The following is a 20,347-nucleotide window of genomic DNA, read 5'->3' as shown; positions in this document are numbered from 1 at the left end:
TCTTCTCGTTCTCTTTCCACTTCAGTCACCCGGCATAAAAATAGACGGACTTTATTTAGTTTTTCTCTGTGACAAAATGATTGCTCTTGGGAGTTGAGATCAGGAATGGTTTATCTTGATCCTTCATTTTTCTCCCTGTCTGTTATTTACAATTGTATCTCTTTCTAAAATGTGTCAGGGCTAGTCTTGCCAGATTGCCTCCTTTATTACAGGTAGTTTGACCATAATTGAATGCTTCTAAATTCCTTGGTATATACATTTCAGTAGATGTCATAGGCTTTTTGGTGGCATTACCTTATAGCTTGTATTGATCATATTGGGTCTGAACAGTTCATTTTAGGAGTTTCATGTTTAGTACTTAGAAAGTGAGGATCACTGTATTCATTGAATATGTCCAAACTAATTTTGAGCTATGGAGGACTATCATTAGGATTCATTAGTGATAGTACAAAACTCTTATGGGAGGGACACCTCTCTTCATTTCTCACAAGGGCTTTTTAAAAGGAGAAGTAGCAGATTTCAAAAAACTTCTTTTTTTTCTTGATGGGAGTTCTGGGGTCTAATTCCATTTCACTAGAGGGATTTGTTTATAATGTGCTGATTTCACCTCAAAGGAAAATACCTTCTAAGAAATTCTAGGAGCTGGTTTCTAGGTCTAGTAGTGTCACTAATTCCATTTATTTTAGACAAGTCTGGGTCATTGATTACATGATTGTCATTTCTTTGCAAATGAAAATAGTCATAACTTGAACTCAGGAGAAATATTTTCTAAATGTTTTTAATGCTTGGTTAACTAAAAATTATTAGTATGGAAGTACTGTATGTTACGGATTTTGAACAGTATTCTATATTTTGTATAGTCCCTGAACAGTTCACAAACTAGCTAGGGATGAATAACCAGCTATGTAGCACAAGCTCCATTGATAGTCAGGGAATGATTTGCCAAAGCCAAGAAGACCTAGATGGAGAACTAAGCTAAGAATAGCTAGGCTTCTGTCTAGTAATATTCATGCAACTTAAGCACAAACCCACCAAGAGTCATTAACTCTCTGGGCATTGCCCATCATTTTAAATACTATATGTGAAGCCCCTCTAAAAACAAGGCTTAATTTGTTTAAAGTCTGAATTCTTAAGACTGCTTTTTAAAATAAGCATACTCATTCACAGACCATTTTTTTGAGCCTGTTCTATGTGTTATGTTGTTATAGGTGCTGTAGATGTAAAGTATTCCATTCTATGCTGGAGGAACTCAAAGTTTAGCACAGGAGATTAATTAATAAGCAACCTAATTTTGATTTAGAGATATGAACAATTGCTTTGGGAGCATGGCAGGTGCAGCAGGTAAGGCTAAAGGAGTGAAGTCGCCATTTGGGAGTTGCTGGGTCTTGAAAGATGAGTTTATCAGACTGTAAGGGGTCAACTCAGAATAGCCTGAGCAAAGGCATGTGGTCAAAAGAAACTATTGCTCTGTCTGTGGGTAATGTAACTTTCAGTTTGGTAGTATAGGGGGCTGAAGGGAACTTGTGGGGGAATAGTTCTAGAGAACTGAATTGGGTCATGTTGAGAAGGACCTTGTTTGACTGTGGTATGAACCTTGTAATCAGTGGGGAACTGTTAAAGACTTTTAGGCAGATGATTGATGAAGTCAGCTTTCTTTTTCAGTAACTTAACTGGTTATATTGAATGATAGGGAAGAGATTGGTGGTGCTAGGAGATCAGTTCAGGAGTTCTTGCTGGAGTTGGTTGGATGCTCATACAGTTAATCAGAACTTCCGTGTATAAATGATTGTTCTTCATTGTGTCCTTCAAGATTATATATTTTAATGTTGTTGTTAACCTCAGACATTTATGAAACTAAGTTTTCATGTGCCATCAGATCAGGTGTAGAGGATGTGCAAAAGAAAGCCATTATATTATACTCATATCTTGTTTTGGACTAAAAATGGTTTTTATTTAATTTGATGACATAGACTTGGCTTTGAATAACTTTTGTTTTTTCCAGAAGTCAGATCCATTTTCGGCAGATGAAGAATTTTAACACCACAAAGAATTTAAAAGAGAATGTGATGTGAAGTCTAAGGACCTTTGGGAAACCAGTGAAATATTAATAAATTACATTTATGTGGTATAGTGCAGTTTAGAGAGTGCTTTCCTATACATTTTCTTATGTTATCCTCCTAGTAATCAATAATGTAGGTTTTATCATTCCCATTTTACAAATGAAAAAGCTGAGGCTCAGTTACTCACTATACACCTTAGGGTGTATCTAGACCTCCAGTCTGACTTTTATTACTTTGTCCAGTGTTCTTTCTACATTACTGTTGTTGCCTCGATACAGGGAAGAGCTTCAGAAACAATTTGAGCAATGATTACATTTAGGGGGAGACATGTATAGTGCATTTAGAAAGGGACAGCACTAACTGGAAATTATAAGTTCTGGTTTGTTAAAAACAAAACAAGGCAACTACTGTTACTTTCTAGCTGTAACATAAAGTGCTATTCCTGGGTTGGAAAAGAAATCTTCTCTGGGTTTCTGGTTTCACATAAAAGGCAAGGATAGATTAGATATCTACTCTTGTCATATTTCAAATAAGGTTATGTAGTTGTGCAACCAGATTCTGTTAGGGCCTCGTGGAAAGTTTACATTGGTATTTGTCTGGGAAACAATAGCACTAGACAGAGAGTGCTGTAGATTCCAACCCACATCTGAAAACTCTTGCTGGGTAGCTGAGTGACTGGACCTAGCCTGGTGTGAGGAATGCGTGCCCTGCAACTTCAGAGTCACAATTACTTCAATTGATATAAAGAGATTTGTTCCCACTTCTTTCTTTCTGGGAGTCTTGGGTGCACAATGTCTGTATTCACCCCTTGCCTCCAAAGCTGGGAAGAGGGAAGAGCTGAAGGAAGTGTTGGTTGGATTATTTTTCCTTCCAGTAGTGGGCCCTTCTAATTTTCTAGTGTAAAACATAAGGTTCTTGAAATGTTTATGCCTCTAATATCAATGATGTGAGGGACATCATGCACTTTTTTTTAGAAGTGTTGGATCTTAATGTGATCTTGTATCCCCCATGTACATAGTGGATATATGATAAACTTTTGTAGATTCTCAGTGTATTTTTAATTTTGGTCCCAGAGCTTCACTCTGATACCTTTCTTAAATAAAGATTTGATATAATGTGAGTTAAAGGGGTGTAGTGATCATGTATTTTTCATGATACCATGTAAACGCTGGAACAGAGCCTCTTTAGGTAGAATGGCTGGGTACATTTTAGTCTTGGACTTGGAAAGCAGTTCTGGTATTGATTGCTATTTAAAAAATAGCAGCATTTTAGTGGAAAGCTTATGTATCCTCTTCAAGTACCTTTTCATGTGAATAGCAGAGAAATCTGCTCTCTCATATTTTTGCATTATTGTATGATGACCTTTTTCACTTCAAGTTCATCCGGGTAGTTCCCTAAAATAACAGTGTAATACTTAGACCCTCACTCTTCAAACCCCTGTTCTTTAAACCTTTTAAATTCATCCATTTGCGCAGGTGTCTGCTTTAGCTAAGCTGTATAGTACTTGGGGGGCTTCCCAGGGGGCAGTAGTGCTAAAAGAACCCGCCTGCGAATGCAGGAGATGTAAAGAGATGTGGGTTCAATCTCTGGGTGGGGAAGCTCCCATGGAGGAGGGCACGGCAACCCACTCCAGTATTCTTGCCTGGAGAATCCCTTGGACAGAGGAGCCTCGTGGGCTACAGTCCATAGGGTCGCAAAGAGTCAGACATGACAGAAGCGACTTAGCACACAGTACACACACAGTTCTTGGTGTTGCCAGTGGCTTATTCTGTCCCTCTGCCTTTTTTTTGCCCCCCCACCCCCCCCCCCCCCCAGAAAAAACCATGTCTTTTAACCATCACCTCCTTTAAGATCTAGCTTGAAAAAAATTGCTTTCTATATTTCTTTTTTTGGCCGCCCCCTGTGGCATGTAGGATCCTGGTTCCCTAACCAGGGATTGAACCTTTGCCTCTTACATTGGGAGCATGGAGTCTCAACCACTGGACCACCAGAGAAGTCCCACTTTCTATATTTCTTTGTTGAGTATTAACTAACTGATTATTCTTCTACCTTGTATTATTTGTGTTTAGCTAAAACCTTATTTTGCATTTGAAAATAATGTTTGTGATTATTCTCAAGTTATTAAAGTTGTAGCTTTCCAACTAGAAGAAAAATCTCAAAATCCTGATACTGTCATTGTTCCCATCTTATTCCTAATTTTCCCCTCCACCCTAAAGTCTTACACAGTACAAAAATAGAGAAGTTGATACACTAAAGTTGGTCTCTAAATGTTTATTGACTGTTGGTTCTCTTATCTTGCAGGCATGTTGGCCGTCACTGCCTCCGTGCCCACCTTAGTCCTCAGCTCTGTATCAGAAAGTAAGTTCCTAAATCTGTGGAGATTATTATTATTTAAACTTTTTCTCATCAGAGAAAAGCAGTATGTTTTTGAGATTTTGGGGATATGTACAAAAGCAGATAATTGTAGATGGTTGGCTGAAAGTTTAGTGACTGTGGTCTCTATTTTTCTTATTTGGTAGTAGAAGAAAGAAGGAATTTGAATATATCTTTGGTCTTTTCTTAATTTTCCTCACTTTACGCTTTTCTGCTATTTTTAACTTCATTTATTTGCTCCATTTTTTGGTTCCTTTCTTGATATTTAATTCTCTTCTGTCTAATCTTTCTTCCTTTTGTACTTCCTTTTTCTTGTAACCTTTAATTTTGGGCAGCTCCCAGGAGTTAAATCTGTTTCTTCTTAACAGTATTCATTTCTAGTCTGTTGACCTCAACAGTTGCCTCTGTATGTTTTTTTTGTCATAAAAAACTTTAAAATATTTATTTATTTATGGCCACACCCCATGGCATGTGGAACTTCTCTGACCAGGGATTGAACCCATGCACCTGCATTGGAAGGTTGGAGCATTAACTGGACTACCAGGGAAGTACCCCTTAACTTTTTTTTTTAATTTATCTATTTTTGTCTGTACTGCATCTTCATTGCTGTGAGGGCTTCTTTCTAGTTGTGGCAAGCAGGGGCTCCTCTAGTTGCAGTGCAAGCTCATCTCACTGCAGTGGCTTCTCTTATCACAGAGCACACGCTCTAGGGCATGAGGGTTTCAGTAGTTGCAGCAGAACTTTTTTACTTATTTTTTTAATCCCCCTTTAACTTTTAATTTTAGAAATATTTCGTACTTTTAGGAAGTTCCTTGGTTGCCTAGTGGTTAGGATTGCAGGCTTTCACTGTGGTGGCCTGGATTCAATCCCTGTTGCATGAACTGAGATTCTGCATGCTGAGCAACGCAGCTGGGGGTGGGGATCGGGGAGGGGGGGGGGGGCGTGGGGGGGTGTGCCGGGAAACAGTAGAAATATTTGGTACTTTCAGAAAAGTTGGAAAAATAGTACAAAGAAGTTCTATATATCTTTCACCTATATTCTCAGTTGTTAACGTTTTGGTGTGTTTACATATCACTCTATATTTTTGGTTGTGCCATATGAAATTATATTTTTGTAGCTCAAAACTTGTGTAATACTGACAATTTAGTGTGGTTCAGCACAATTTAATTATGGTGATTTTCTCCGCATTCTTTGAGATTAAGCTGCAGACATCATGACCTCTTCTAAATACTTCTCCTAAGGGAATTCCTGGTGTTCTAGTAGCCAGGACTCCACACTTCCACTGTAGGGAGCATGGCTTTGATTCCTTGTCAGGGAAATAAGATCTCACATATCTCACAGCACAGCAGAATAAACCCCAATTTGTCCTAAGAACAAGAATATTACCTTATAAAACACAGAATAATTATACAAATGCAGTTATCAAACACAGAAAATTTAACTTTGACCTAATCTTACCTGATATACAGTCAATTTTCAGATTTTTCATTTGTCCCAGTCTGTCTGTCCCCTATCCAGGATCTAATTAGGCTCACATATTATATTTAGTTGTCTTATTTCTGTAGTATCCTTTAATCTGGAACTATTTCTTAGCCTTCTTTGTCTTTTATGACATTGAGTTTTTTCAAGAATACAGGTCAGTTATTTTTCAGAGTTTCTCTCAAGTTAGATTTGACTGATTGTTTTCTAATGATTTAGGTTATGCATTTTTGGCAGGAGTAATACATTAATGATGTTTTATCCTCAGTATATCACATCAGGGACATATGCTGTCATTTGTCCCATTATCAGTGATTTTAACTTTGGCCATTTGAATATAGAAATGTTTGCTGAGTTTTTTCCCAGTATGAAGTTACTGTTTTTAACTTTTGTAATTTGTAAGTAATATATGGGGAAATATTTTTCTTGAGGGGGATGGATCATGTTTAATGTAGGTACATAGTAAATTAAATTGTTGAACATAGCTGTCTAAAAATTGGCTTCAGCCTAGCTTCAGTTCAGTCTCTCAGTCATGTCTGACTCTTTGCAACCCCATGGACTGTAGTATGCCAGGCTTCCCTGTCCATCACCAACTCCTGGAGCTTACTCAAACTCATGTCCATTGAGTTGGTGATGCCATCCAACCATCTCATCCTCTGTCATCCCCTTTTCCTCCTGCCTTCAGTCTTTCCCAACATCAGGATCTTTTCAGATCAGTCAGTTCTTCGCATCAGGTGGCCAAAGTACTGGAGTTTCAGCTTCAGCATCAGTCCTTCCAATGAATATTCAGGACTGATTTCCTTTAGGATGGACTGGTTTGATCTCCTTGCAGTCCAAGGGACTCTCAGGAGTCTTCTCCAACACCACAGTTCAAAAGCATCAATTCTTCCAGCACTCAGCTTTCTTTATAGTCCAACTCCCACATCCATACATGACTACTGGAAAAACCATAGCTTTGACTAGATGGACCTTTGTTGGCAAAGTAATGTCTCTGCTTTTTAATATGCTATCTAGGTTGGTCATAACTTTTCTTCCAAGGAGCAAGCGTCTTTTAATTTCATGGCAGCAGTCACCATCTGCAGTGATTTTGGAGCCCCCCAAAATAAAGTCTCTCACTGTTTCCATTGTTTCCCCATCTATTTGCCATGAAGTGATGAGACCAGGTGACATGATCTTAGTTTTCTGAATGTTGAATTTTAAGCCAATTTTTTCACTCTTCTCTTTCACTTTCATCAGCCTAGCCTAGTGACAAGAAAAATCATGAAACTATTTAGAGGTACTGAACTGAATCTCGTTCTCAATTTTTGAGAACTTGGAAAGGAGTCTTGAAGAGCTGGATGAGAGCAGGTGTTATGAGATATCACACATAACCTGGGTGATATGTAAATGGTTTTGAAATACTGTATTTGCCCTGCTGCCCAACAAGAGTTAATCTTCCATTATGTACTTGGGTGTTGGGGGATTGAGAAGAAGAGTTGCTCTCTAATATGACCTCATTGGGTGGTTGAGGTTATTAGTAGCTGAGTCATACTTGGCAGAAAGATAAGGTGAGTGGACAGACATGTTTTCTTAATATATGGGTTCATCTAGCCCAGCTTACGTTTAACTTTTTATTATGTAAAATTTTAAGCCAAGTTTACTTTTAATCATTTAAACCTTTTGGTTTTGTTTTAGTGCTGTTCCTTTGGGAACCACAGCCAAAGAAGAGATGGAGAGGTTCTGGAATAAGAACACTAGTTCAAACCGTCCTTTGTCTCCCCATATCAGCATCTACAGGTAAGGGCTCTGGAACCAGGGAATTTAGTAGTAGCAGGTAAAAGTTCCGGAGGTAAGTCAAAATGTAATTTGTATTAATTGAAAGAAATTATTTTGAAATCATTTCAGATTTGCATAAATATTGCAGAAATAGTGTGCTGTGTTACTATATACCCTTATGCAGACTCCCAGTGTGTTAACATGTCTGAATGATTTTTAAAAAGTGCAGCGATGATGATACTCATTACTCCTGTGTTAGTTTCTATTCCTGCTGTCATAAGTGCTCATAAACTTGGTAAATGAAAATAACACATTTATTATCTTACAGTCCTATAGTTCAAAGTCTGGCTTAGGTCTTACAGGGCTAAAATTAAGGTGTTGGCAGGGCTGCGTTCATTTCTGGAGGCTCTGGGGGAGAATCTGTTTTGTTGCTCTCTCCAGCTTCTGAAGGCTGTTCTGAATCCCTTGGCTTGGAACCCGTTTCCTCTATCTCAAAACCAGCAGTGGTGTGTCAAGTTCTCCCATCATATCACTTTGAACTTGCTTCACTGTCACATTTCTTCCCTGACTCCCTCCTTCTGCCAGCCCCTTCCACTTTTAAGGACCCTTTGTATTCTCTTGGGCCCATCCAGATAATCCAGGATAGTCTTCTTATCTTAAGGTGAGGTTATTAGCAACTTTAATTTCACTTGCAGCCTTAATTCCCCATTGCTATTTAAGGTAAATATTCACAAGTTTCAGGAATTAGAATGTGGACATCTTTCTGCCTGCTGCAATCCATTAATACTTGAGTGTATGTTTCTTAAATTTGAGGAAACTCTGTATACTATAGCCATCACAGTCAGAAAATTAACATTGATCCTGTGTTAATCACCTCATCCTCAGATCCCATTCAGATTTTGCCAGTTGTCCCAAAAATGCCCTTTATAGGTCCAGGATCCAACTGAGGATCATGTATTACATTTAGTTGTTTAACTACTTGGAATTAGCACAGACCCCACAGGTAGGGGTTCAGTCCCACAAGACTGTCTCCCACTTCAGATGCCAATCCCAAATCCCAGCTTGTTACTTGTACTTCTAACTGAAAGTGTTAGTTGCTCAGTCGTGTCTGACTGTTCACAACCCCATGGGCTGTAGCCTGCCAGGCTCCTCTGTCCATGGGATTCTTTAGGCAAGAATACTGGAGTGGGGATCCATTCCCTTCTCCAGGGGTTCTTCCTGACCCAGGGATCAAATGCATGTCTCTTAATGTCTCCTGCATTGGCAGGCAGGTTTTTTACCACTAGCGCCACCTGGTACTTCTAACTAACCAACTATAAATCAAGAGTTCTCACAACCTCCTCCTTGGGTTCAGTAATTTCTTAAAATGGCTCAAGAAACTTGGAAACATTTACTTAAGTTTACTGTGATTATAAAGGATATTACAGATGATACAGATGAATAGCCAGGTGCCCTCTTAGGTCGTCCCTCTGTGTCTAGAAGGATCCTGAGCACAGGAGCTTCTGTCTCCATGGAGTTGGGGTGCATTATCCTTCTGATATGTGGATTTATTTACCAACCTGAAAACTTCCCAAACCCTGTACTTTGGAAATTTTTATGGAGGCTTCATCATGTAGCCATGATCAGTTATTAACTTAATCTCTAGCCCTTCCCTCCCTAGATGGAGGTGGGGGTGGGGCAGAAAGGTCCAAGCTTCTGGTCACGGGTTGGTCTTTCTGGCAGCCAGCCCCCATCCAGAGTCACCTCATTAGAACAGAGGTCACTCTTACCTCCCAGGAAATTCTAAGGGATTTAGGAACTGTGTGTTGGGAACCAGAGTCAAAGACCAAATAAAAAGATCCTCCTAGCACCCGTATCAGTGAGGAGATTGATAAGGGTCCAGAAACTAGGAACAGATATGTTTTACACACACACACACACACACACACATAAACACACACATTGGTGAAGGTTCAGAAACTAGGAACAGATGTGTGTGTGTGTGTGTGTGTGTGTATATCTCCCCTCACCACATTACTTCTCAATTCTTGTTTTGCCCACAGTTACACTGCTACTCTGATTTATTTTGATGTTCAGATTGTCCCAGACTTGGCTGGTGGAAATTTTTCAAGATGACTCCTGTGAAATCAAGATCTGGGTGCTAGATGTACTCACTGCTAACAGGATATCATTGCTTCTAGACTTTTTCTGACAGAGCTATGATATATATGTACAAACACACACACACACGCACACACACACACACATGTTCATGTGTATATATGAGTATATACATACGTACATCTATTTCTGTTAATTTGTTGTCCTCAGAAGTAGCATTGATGGCTGTTACACTAGTGTCTTCCCAAAAAACTCCTAACCCAGCAAAGCATCTTGAGTTCTGCTACCGTATTTTCTTGAGTTCCTGCCAGGGAAGCTGGTCATTTTTTAACCACCTCCACAAATACCACAACCCTTCAGATTTTTTCCAAACTAGATTCCTGAAATAATTCTGATTGTAGAAATTGGACAGTCTACTAAAACAGAAGAAGATGAATAAGTGTTTGCTACTTTATGGTAAAACTTTCTTTTAAGAGATGAGAGATTTGGGGGAGGATTATAATGAAGAACTTTTCAAATTATCTTGAGTCTATATTTAAAACCTTTTTTCACAAGTCATATTAACAAATGATAATAAGCTAGTGGTATGAGACTTAAACTACTTTGTTTGCTCTTCTGATGATAAAACTCTAGACATACTCATGGAAGAAAAAAAAGAAAAGAAATAGCAGGAAACATGGGGCTGTTTCCAAGGTGATATGTCTGGGAAAGATATCTGAGATATCTGGAGTCATATTTTCTGTTACTAACTTTTATAAATTTTTGGAGGTAGCATGGAAATATATGGTTAAGTTAGCCTTTCTGAAGTATTCTTTATCTCTTAGTAAATTACCATTTTCAAAGCAAAAGTATATATAGGGAATTGCATTTTCAGGAAAACAAGTCATTTTAAAAGATGTTAGAAAAATATTTTAAAAGTTTAGAGTTGGAAGAGTTCTTAGATTTTAATTTAATTTTCAACCACATTGGTTTTAAGAGTGCTGCTTGGAGCTTGGGATATTCCATTAAGTATCACAACTACCCACTTCTGTGGGTAGTTGTGTGGGGCTGGCCAACATGCAGATTGTATTGTAGGCCCTTAGACCTGGCTATAACCAAAGCAACTTGACTTTAAGGATTTTGCTTTTGAAGAAAGGGTGCTACTCAAAAAAAGAAAAAAGTTTAAAAGCCACAAATGAGTAAATTTCCTCTGCAGTACTTTCATAAACAAATGTCTACTTAGGCTTGCATGCCTCCAGTGACAAGAAACTCACATCACCCTTTTCCAGTTTGGAAATTTCTCTTATTATCAGAAAGACCCTTATTTTATTGAACTTACCGTAACTTATATCTTCTGCACAGTTCAGTTCAGTTCAGTCGCTCAGTCGTGTCTGATTCTGCAACCCCATGAATTGCAGCATGCCAGGCCTCCCTGTTCATCACCAACTCCCAGAGTTCACCCAAACTCATGTCCATCAAGTCGGTGATGCCATCCAGCCATCTCATCCTCTGTCATCCCCTTCTCCCCCTGCCCGCAATCCCTCCCAGCATCAGAGTCTTTTCCAATGAGTCAACTCTTCGCATGAGGTGGCCAAAGTATTGGAGTTTCAGCGTTAGCATCAGTCCTTCCAAGGAACACCCAGGACTGATCTCCTTTAGAATGGACTGGTTGGATCTCCTTGCAGTCTGCACAGTGGCTCTAGTTCTACCATAAACTATGTAAAATAGATCTAAGCCTATTTTTTTCCCCTGATGACCTTTTTTGATGTTGAACGTCTTTTCATCTGTTAACTGGCCACCTGTATATCTTCTTTAGAGAAATGAATATTCAAGTCCTATGTTCATTTTTATATTGGGTTGCCTTTTATCCTTGTTTAAAATTTGTGGTAAAATATACATAACAAAATTTACCAGTTTATTGATTTTTAAGTGTACAGTTCAGTGGCATTAAGTACATTCACGTTGTTGTGCAACCATCACTACTCTTCATCTCCAGAATCTTTTCCTCTTCCCAAACCAAAACTCTGTACAGTAATTACCATTCCCCCGGCCCCTGGCAACCACTGTTTGAGCTTCCATCTTTATAAATTTGACTACTTGTATGTTGTGCTTAGTTACTCAGTTGTGTCTGACTCTTCGCGACCCCATGGACTGTAGCCCACCAGGGTTCTCTGTCCATAGGGATTCTGCAGGCAAGAATACTGGAGTGCATTGCTATTTCCTTCTCCAAGGGATCTTCCCAACTTGGGGATCAAACCCAGGTCTCCCACATTGCAGGTGGATTCTTTACCCTCTGAGCCACCAGGACCTCATAAAGTAGAATCATATGATGTTTTTCCTTTTGTATTTGGCTTATTGCATCTGGCATAATGTTCTCAAGGTTAACCTGTGTTGAAGAATCTATCAGAATTCCATTTCTTTTTAAGACTGAGTAATATCCCATTGTACATATGTACCACATTTTGTTTATCCATTCATTTGGATTGTTTCTATCTTTTGGCTGTTGTGAATAATGTGCTATGAACATGGGCACACAGATATCTCTTTGACCCTCTGCTTTCAGTTCTTTGGGGGTATATCCTAGAAGTGGAATTGCTGGATTATGGTAATTCTGTGCTTCATTTTTTGAGAAAACAACGTATTGACCATAGGGGCAGTAGCGCTGTTTGCATTTCCACCAGCAGTGTGCACAAGGGCTCCAGGTTTTCCACATCCTCACCAACACTTGTGATTTACTGTTTTTGTTGTTGTTTTAATACTAACCATCCTAATGAATGTGAAGAGGTATTTCATTATGATTTCGATGTGCATTTCTCTAATGATTGGTGATGTTGAACATCTTTTCATATACTTACCGGCCATTTATATATCTTCTTTGCTTTTTGGTTTTTTGATGGTATTGCTTGCAGTATGATTGTTAGATCACTTGTTGAAATTCATATATCCTCTGTCTCTAGCTTTTTATTGGTTAACATTCTACTAACAGTCAAAAAAAGGAAAAAGAATTAGCACTCTTCAAATCAGGAGATGTTTGTTAATTGCTCAATGTGCCTGGTACTCTTTGAAGTTGAAATACAAAGGTGAATAAGATATAACCTGTTTTGAAAAGGATCTCAGTGTTTCCTGAAAAAAATTGTTCCTAAAGGAAATCTTACTGGCTTCTAATCGTCACTTTTCTCTAACTGAGTTGAATCAGTCTTGATTTTCTGTGCTCGACTCTTACATAATGTTCAGAAGGAAATAGTGGGGGTGACCTATTAGTCTCTGCCCCATGATTTCTGAGGCCTCAATGAGAAAACACAAACTGGGGTGAAATAATTTGAAGATTCATTTACTCACATGTCTTGGGTTGATTCTGGCTTTTAGAGGGGGCCTTCATTTTCTCTCTGCATGGATCTTTCTACTTGATCTCTCTGCATAGACTATTTGAGGCTTCCTTACAGCATGAGAGAAGGATGAAGGGATGGAAGGAGCACAAGTGATTTGGAAGTCATGCAGTGCCAGATCTGCTGTGCTCTGTATCTTGAGGCAGTCAGTCATGAAGTCCTGCCCAGAGTCAAGGGGCTAAATATAAATACGGTGTGATGAGGAGTGACAAGATTCTAGAAGATCATATGGGACTGGAAATACTGTCATGATTATTTAGAAAATAAAATTTCCTTTAGCAGCTCGGTACTAGGCTAACCAGTCTATGATTTTAACCATTTTTTAAAGTTAGGTTAACATTTCACTTCATATCACTCCCATTTTCCATTTCAGTATTTCCTAAAGATTACAAGATCAGTGGTTATATTTCATCTGGGATTTAGTTCATCTGGCCAGGAGTCCTAAGTGCATTTGGAATGCTAAGTAATGTCTTATAATTTCCCCACTCCCCCCCTCAACCAGTTCTCTCAAATCAATATTAGTTCTGTCTTTTTTAGTCTGATAATCATTCTCTTTGACAAATAAAATAGTTGAGCAATCTGCTTTGCACTCTGTCATCCATTAACATAAAATTGTCAGCCCCAGTTCGGAGGCTTGCTTTCCCTGAGTACAATCTTAAAAGCTCCTTTTTGTTGTCCTTGACATTTTTGCAAGCCTCAGCTCATTCTGGGTTTTAGTCTCCTGATTCTTCTGATCAAATTATGCCATTGTTCTCTGATTGTCCTTTGTTATGAGGCTCTTCTTCTGCCTTTTATATTTATCTTGTTAGTCTGAGTTAATCTAGAGTGGTGTCTAGTCAGTATTCTTGGTTTCTTTAGACATTATTCTTTTTTTTTTTTAATACTGTGACCATTTTTTAACATAGAGTTTTTTTAACAGACATTTATTACACTTATTATTGTGACCATTTTTATTACATAGACATTATTTATTACACTTATTATTGTGACCATTTTTATTACATAGAATTTCTTTTCATGATCTTTTCAATCTGCTGGAATTCCTTTCCTTTGGAGTATGGATTATGTGGTCTGATGATGCTCAACATTCTCTATCTAAGCTGACTTTCCAGGATGAATGTTGTTAACTTTATCCAAAGATACCTGTTCTTTCCATTTTTCTAACCATTTCTCTCTTGAGCAAGAGAACTAGGTCCAGATTATACAAGTATTGGTTATCCTTCTAAGGAAAAGCATTGGCAGATAAACAGATGAGAACATGATTTTTAAAAGGGTTTGATGACAGAGTATTTCAAAACACCTGTGGATTTAAGAAACATATACTAAATCCAGCAAAATTAGATTTTAAATTTGGGATAAGTAATTTACTAGGGAATGAATGATATGCTCAATTTGGATATTTTTGGTTATATGATAATAAAGTTCATGGATGACTATGTTATATGAAACAGTAGATAAATAAAACTCATTTTCTTCTACTTCTGTCTTATTACTGGAGGAAAGGAAGGACCCAGATGGTTGTATTCTAGTGTTTATTTTCTAACTGTATGCAACTTTAATTGATGTTTTTGACCCATGTTCTTTCTTTTATGAAAGGAATCTGAGTCTTAATTAATTTCTCATCTCTGTTAGTGATGCAGTCTAGAAAAGGGAGGGACTTCTTAAATAAATCATTTTCTTACTTTTAAACTGGAGAGTAGAAACACAGGAATATGAAAGCTGTTTGGTTTTGCTTTGTGATAAATAGTTGCCTATTTCCAAAGTAGTTTATATTTTCTTTTCCAAGACAGATTCTCTACAATGGTGCCCTCTATCCCTCTTATAAATGGCCTTTGTGTCTTTTCAGCTGGTCCCTTCCCATGGCGATGTCCATTTGCCACCGTGGCACCGGTATTGCCTTGAGTGCAGGTATGTATGTGTGTTTTTAATCTGCATATGAACACACAAACACATACACACATTATTTCTTTGAAAAACTTTGCTATTTCTGTGGCTCTTGATAGTGCCTCCTTTGCAACTCAGCAGCTTGATTTAGAGAAAACGATAAGTCCATTGAAGCTTATTGTTTATTCATTTCTTTAACTGTTAATTATGAGTTCCCACAATGCTCAGGTTCTTTTCTTAACCAGTTTTTTTTTTCCTTTTTTAAAAATTTTTCTTATTTTTTCTTACCCAGTTTTTAAACTATTCCCAGCATGTCCTGATATTATATTTATTGATGTTACAGAGAACAGATACAGAAATATAATGGAGATAGCCTGGCTGACTGAACATTGACCAAACACAGTCCAAGATTAATCATCAACCTTATTCTTTCAGAAAATCCATTTTAACACCCATTTTTCATCACCTGGAATTGATCAAGTACAGAAATACTAACTCATTCTCCATTCTCAAAGGACCCTGGTAACAAACCACAATTTCTGTTTGTTTATTTATATAATATGAAATACAGCTGCAGCATTTGTTTTTCATAATACACTTTGGGGTCCCTCCTAGTCTTCCATAGAGGATGTTTTTACTGAAGTGGTCATCAACAGGACTAGTGGCTCAAGTATAGGGATCCTGCATTTAGAAAGCTACTGCTGCGACATTGGAGAAATTATCTAAAACTAAGTCTGTGATTCAAAATTAATCAAGTAAGGATAGGAACTCCTATCTTAAGATCCGATGTTATTATTCCTGTGTTACCTTTTCTTTGGTTGGTACAGTAATAATGGAATCCGGGTATAAGGATGATTGGTGGTGTCTGAGAATCTGTACAGTTTCTGATTTTTAACGTACTTGCACTTAAATAATAGGATAAATTTTAGGATTAGCCTGTTCTAACTATAAATTCATAGTTACTTTATTTTTTCTTAGAATCTTTATAACTTTTAGATTGATGCTTTTTGCTTAGTTTGGTGGTGTTTATAAACAGATTCAGTCCTAAAAATCATTGGAAGGACAAGAACAATTTATTTATTAGGCTATAGTTTCAATTATTGGGCTTCCCAGGTGGCTCAATGGTAAAGTATCCACCTCCTATTGTGGGAGACGTGGGTTTGGTCCCTGGGTTGGCCAGATCCCCTGAATCTTGAATGGCAACCTATTCTAGTATTCTTGCCTGAAAAATTCCATGGATAGAGGAGCCCAGCTGGCTACAGTCCATGAGGTTGCATAGAGCCATGAGGTTGCATAGAGTAGGACGTGACTGAGTATACACACAGTTACATTATTATCTCAGTATATTTATCGCTACTGAATGAAAAAAGAGGATATTGACTCTTTCATAGACTATAGTGAAAGGAAATATTAGTTAAGTATGGCTAAAGTTGTATGTATTTTTTTCACAGCTGAACTTAATAATTATTTTTTTCTGTTTTTACCCCTTTGAATGATCTTGTATTTGTTAGCATGTATACCCTTCTTCCCAAACCTTTTCCCTTAATTCCGTAACAGTAGCTGATTGCTGTAGAATAGTAGGTACCATGTTTCCCTTAAATTCTGAAAGTCCCTACTTCAAAACTGGAACATATTTTTGCTAGGTGGATGATTTAGGTAACTTAGTTACCTCTCTAACCCTCTGTTAATTCCTTGTTTTAAAATATTAATAATGCCTATTCCAGAGTTGATGGGATTTCAAGAAACTACACTCTGGATGTTGACTTAGGAAAACAGGGATGAGAAGCACAATAAATTTGATAGCAGTAGTCTCTTGGAAGATGGTGTGTACTGGACCAAATGCCGAGAAGAATTGGATCATTTGACCTGAAATGAAGTCAGTCCCAGCAGCTGTGATCATTGCAATCTTGTTGCAGTCCTCCAATCTATTTTTCACACAACAGCAAGAACAATAAAAATCTCTTGAAAATAAATTGAATCAAGTCACACTTAGGATCTTCCTATTATAGTATTTGCCTTTGCACTTAGATTAAAATTCAACTCTCCACCATGACCTAAAATGCTCTACCTGATCTGGCTCTTGCTTAAGTCATCCTGCCGTTTCTCCCCTTGCTTACTCTGTTCTGGCCACACTTGTCTTTGAATTCTTTGGAACAGGTAAATCTCTTTCTCATCCCAGAGTCATTGCATGTTTTATTCCCTTGATCTGAAATGTCTGCTCCTACCTCTTGCTACAGAGTGTGTGGTTAGTTCCTTCTTATTTTGTAGCTCTCCACAAAATTGTCAGCTTAAAGGATACTTTACTCAGCACCATACCTAAAGTAGTAGCTCTGGTTTGTTTCTAGTTCTGTTATTAGTTTTCAGTTTCACAACACTATTCATAGTTCTTATTGCACTGTTTCTTCACAGCTTTTTATAAATCTGTCTCTTTTATTAGACTGTAAACTCTTCAGAGAGTAGGCCCTGCATCTACCTTATTTATCATTCATATCTTCTAGCACTCAGTGGGTGCTTCTGTGAGTGTCTTAGTCAATCAGTCATGCCCAGCTCTGTGACTCCATGGACCATAGCCTGCCAGGCTCCTCTGTCCATGGTAAGAATACTGTAGTGGGTAGCCATTACCTTCTCCAGGGAATCTTCCCAACCCAGGGATCAAACCTGGGTCTCCTTAATTGCAGGCAGGTTCTTTACCTTCTCAGCCACCAGCGAAGCCCAGTAATGGAAACTATTAACCTAATAAACAAACTGCTCTTGTCCTTCCAATGATTTTTAGGCTAAATGAATGCAACCATGTCAGTCACTTTGCTTATGGTGGTCAGTTCAGAAATGTTTGTTCTTCCTCAGTCAGTTTAGTCGCTCAGTCGTGTCCAACCTGCGACCCCATGAACTGCACACGCCAGGCCTCCCTGTCCATCACCAACTCCCAGAGTCCACCCAAACCCATGTCCGTTGAGTTGGTGATGCCATCCAACCATCTCATCCTCTGTTGTCCCCTTCTCCTCCTGCCCTCAACCTTTCCCAGCATCAGGGTCTTTTCAAATGAGTCAGCTCTCCGCATCAGGTGGCCGAAGTATTGGAGTTTCAGCTTCAACATCAGTCCTTCCAATGAACACCCAGGACTGGTCTCCTTTAGGATGGACTGGTTGGATCTCCTTGCAGTCCAAGGGACTCTCAAGAGTCTTCTCCAACACCACAGTTCAAAAGCATCAATTCTTCGGTGCTCAGGTTTCTTTATAGTCCAACTCTCACATCCATACATGACCACTGGAAAAACCACAGCCTTGACTAGATGGACCTTTGTTGACAAAATAATGTCTCTGCCTTTTAATATGCTGTCTAGGTTGGTCATAACTTTTCTTCCAAGGAGTAAGCGTCTTTTAATTTCACGGCTGCAGTCACCATCTGCAGTGATTTTGGAGCCCAGAAAAATAAAATCAGCCATTGTTTCCGCTGTTTCTACATCTATTTCCCATGAAGTGATGGGACCAGATGCCATGATTTTAGTTTTCTGAATGTTGAGTTTTAAGCCAACTTTTTCACTCTTCTCTTTCACTTTCATCAAGAGGCTCTTTAGTTCTTCTTCACTTTCTGCCATAAGGGTGGTGTCATCTGCATATGTGAGGTTATTGATATTTCTCCCAGCAGTCTTGATTCCAGCTTGTGCTTCTTCCAGCCCAACGTTTCTCAGGATGTACTCTGCATATAAGTTAAATGAGCAGGGTGACAATATACGCCTTGATGTACTCCTTTTCCTATTTGGAACCAGTTCCTCCTAACTTCTAATTAATCTTCCGTCATGCATTAGAAATTGGATAGTGATAAAAGCATCTACCCTCAAGGGTAAAAAAGTCTAAGGAATAAGACAAATAAATATTTGTAATGCACTGGGATAATTTTTTAATAGAGATACGAGGTCCCAGAAGTGAGACCAACTGCAGGAGTTGGAGATCTTGAAAGAAGAACGGGTGGGAGAATTCATGAAACGGAGGTGGAGGAGGGTGTTCCGACAGAGAAGCCACCGGATGCAAAGGCACAGGGTTTGCAAAGCATCCAGAATCTTGGATGATGATAAGTAGATCTGCTTGTTTAAGAGCTGTGTTACGAAAGTGGCAGAAGATAAGGTTGGATAATGATAACTAGATCCACTTGTTTAAGAGTTGTATTATGGAAAAAGTGGCAAAAGATAAGACTGGGAAGTACCCTGGACTGTAAAGGACTTTGACCGCTGTGTTGAGAAGTTGGAACTTGATCCCATAAGAAATCAAAAAAGGTTTACATTCTCATTTGTTTCAGTAACAGAACAAGCTGGGCTAGGCCAATCCATGATTAGGTGTTGATTCATACTGTAGAGATTTTGTGGCTGATACTCTAAAGAGCATGTTGAACTAAAAAAGCATGATGACACTAGTTTGACTTGAAATAGAATTTATTGAGGAAGAACTTTACAAGCAGTTCTTTAAAAGATGGAAAAAGAAGGCAGGAACACTTTTCCATTGCTTAAGTTCTGTAAGGGATTAAAATACTTGTGATTTTTTATAGCAACAGTGTAAAAATCTAGGTGAAATTAGGTAAATTCCTTGAAAATGGCAGGTAGCTGAAACTGCAATGTGAATAAGACTGGGAAAGGGTAATCAAAATGCAACGTACAGCAATGAAATGAATGAGTGCCAAACCACAGATGTGTTAGAAGAACGCAGCTGTAAATAAATTGTACAGTTAACTTGAATGGGAAGAAGAATGGTCCTGAATGTTCTGGATAGTCTTTAAAAATAGGTTGGATTGAAAATCAGAGCTTCAGTGAGAGGTCACTTGAGTGTATAGGCAAACCTGCTCAGGTAGTCACTTCTTTTCTAGGAAAGCCAAAGAACTGACAGATTATAAAGTAACTAATGGAACTCTGAAATCCCTGTTTTGTTTTTTTGGGCTTTTCATGAGATGGGACATGAGTTATTGATTCTCAGATTGGATATGTTATACCCTGGTCATTCCCAACTGAGACAGTGTAGAGAAAAAGCACAAACTTCACATATTTCTGACTTCAGTTCCAACTTTGTCACTAACTAGCTACTATATCATCACTTCCTTTTCTGCTTATAATGCCTAGCTAGAACTTTGAGAATTATATATATAAAGTTGCAGCTGTAAACCAGGGTTCCCATGACCCCTTCCTCAGTTTTGATAATTTACTAGAAGAGCCCACCATAACTCAGGAAGATACTTTATTTAGACATACTGGTTTTCAAAATAAAAACCAATGGAGGAGATAACACAGGGCAAGATATACAGGAACAGAGACGAAAGTGTGTATGAAGCTTCCATGCCCTCTCTGGG

General features: G+C 38.4%; 1 protein-coding gene and 1 long non-coding RNA gene across 4 annotated transcripts in view; both read left to right on the top strand.

The window, feature by feature from the left end:
* Positions 1-20,347, top strand: part of SDHC (succinate dehydrogenase complex subunit C) — a 29,993-nt gene that overhangs the window by 946 nt on the left and 8,700 nt on the right. For 2 of the 3 annotated variants that reach the window (XM_025287484.3, XM_006048458.4), the window contains exons 2-4: positions 4,362-4,418; positions 7,587-7,688; positions 14,979-15,040. In XM_025287484.3, coding sequence (XP_025143269.2) covers positions 4,362-4,418; positions 7,587-7,688; positions 14,979-15,040 — 221 coding nt within the window. The remainder of the gene's footprint in view (positions 1-4,361; positions 4,419-7,586; positions 7,689-14,978; positions 15,041-20,347) is intronic. The other variant, XM_025287483.3, reaches the window with a different exon arrangement.
* On the top strand, positions 15,047-16,974 carry LOC112585521. Its single transcript, XR_003109880.3, has 2 exons — positions 15,047-15,538; positions 16,741-16,974. It is a non-coding gene; the product is annotated as an uncharacterized LOC112585521 (long non-coding RNA).

This window comes from Bubalus bubalis, chromosome 6, assembly GCF_019923935.1.
Source record: "Bubalus bubalis isolate 160015118507 breed Murrah chromosome 6, NDDB_SH_1, whole genome shotgun sequence".
NCBI lineage: Eukaryota > Metazoa > Chordata > Mammalia > Artiodactyla > Bovidae > Bubalus > Bubalus bubalis.
This window is presented reverse-complemented; position numbering and strand designations above follow the sequence as displayed.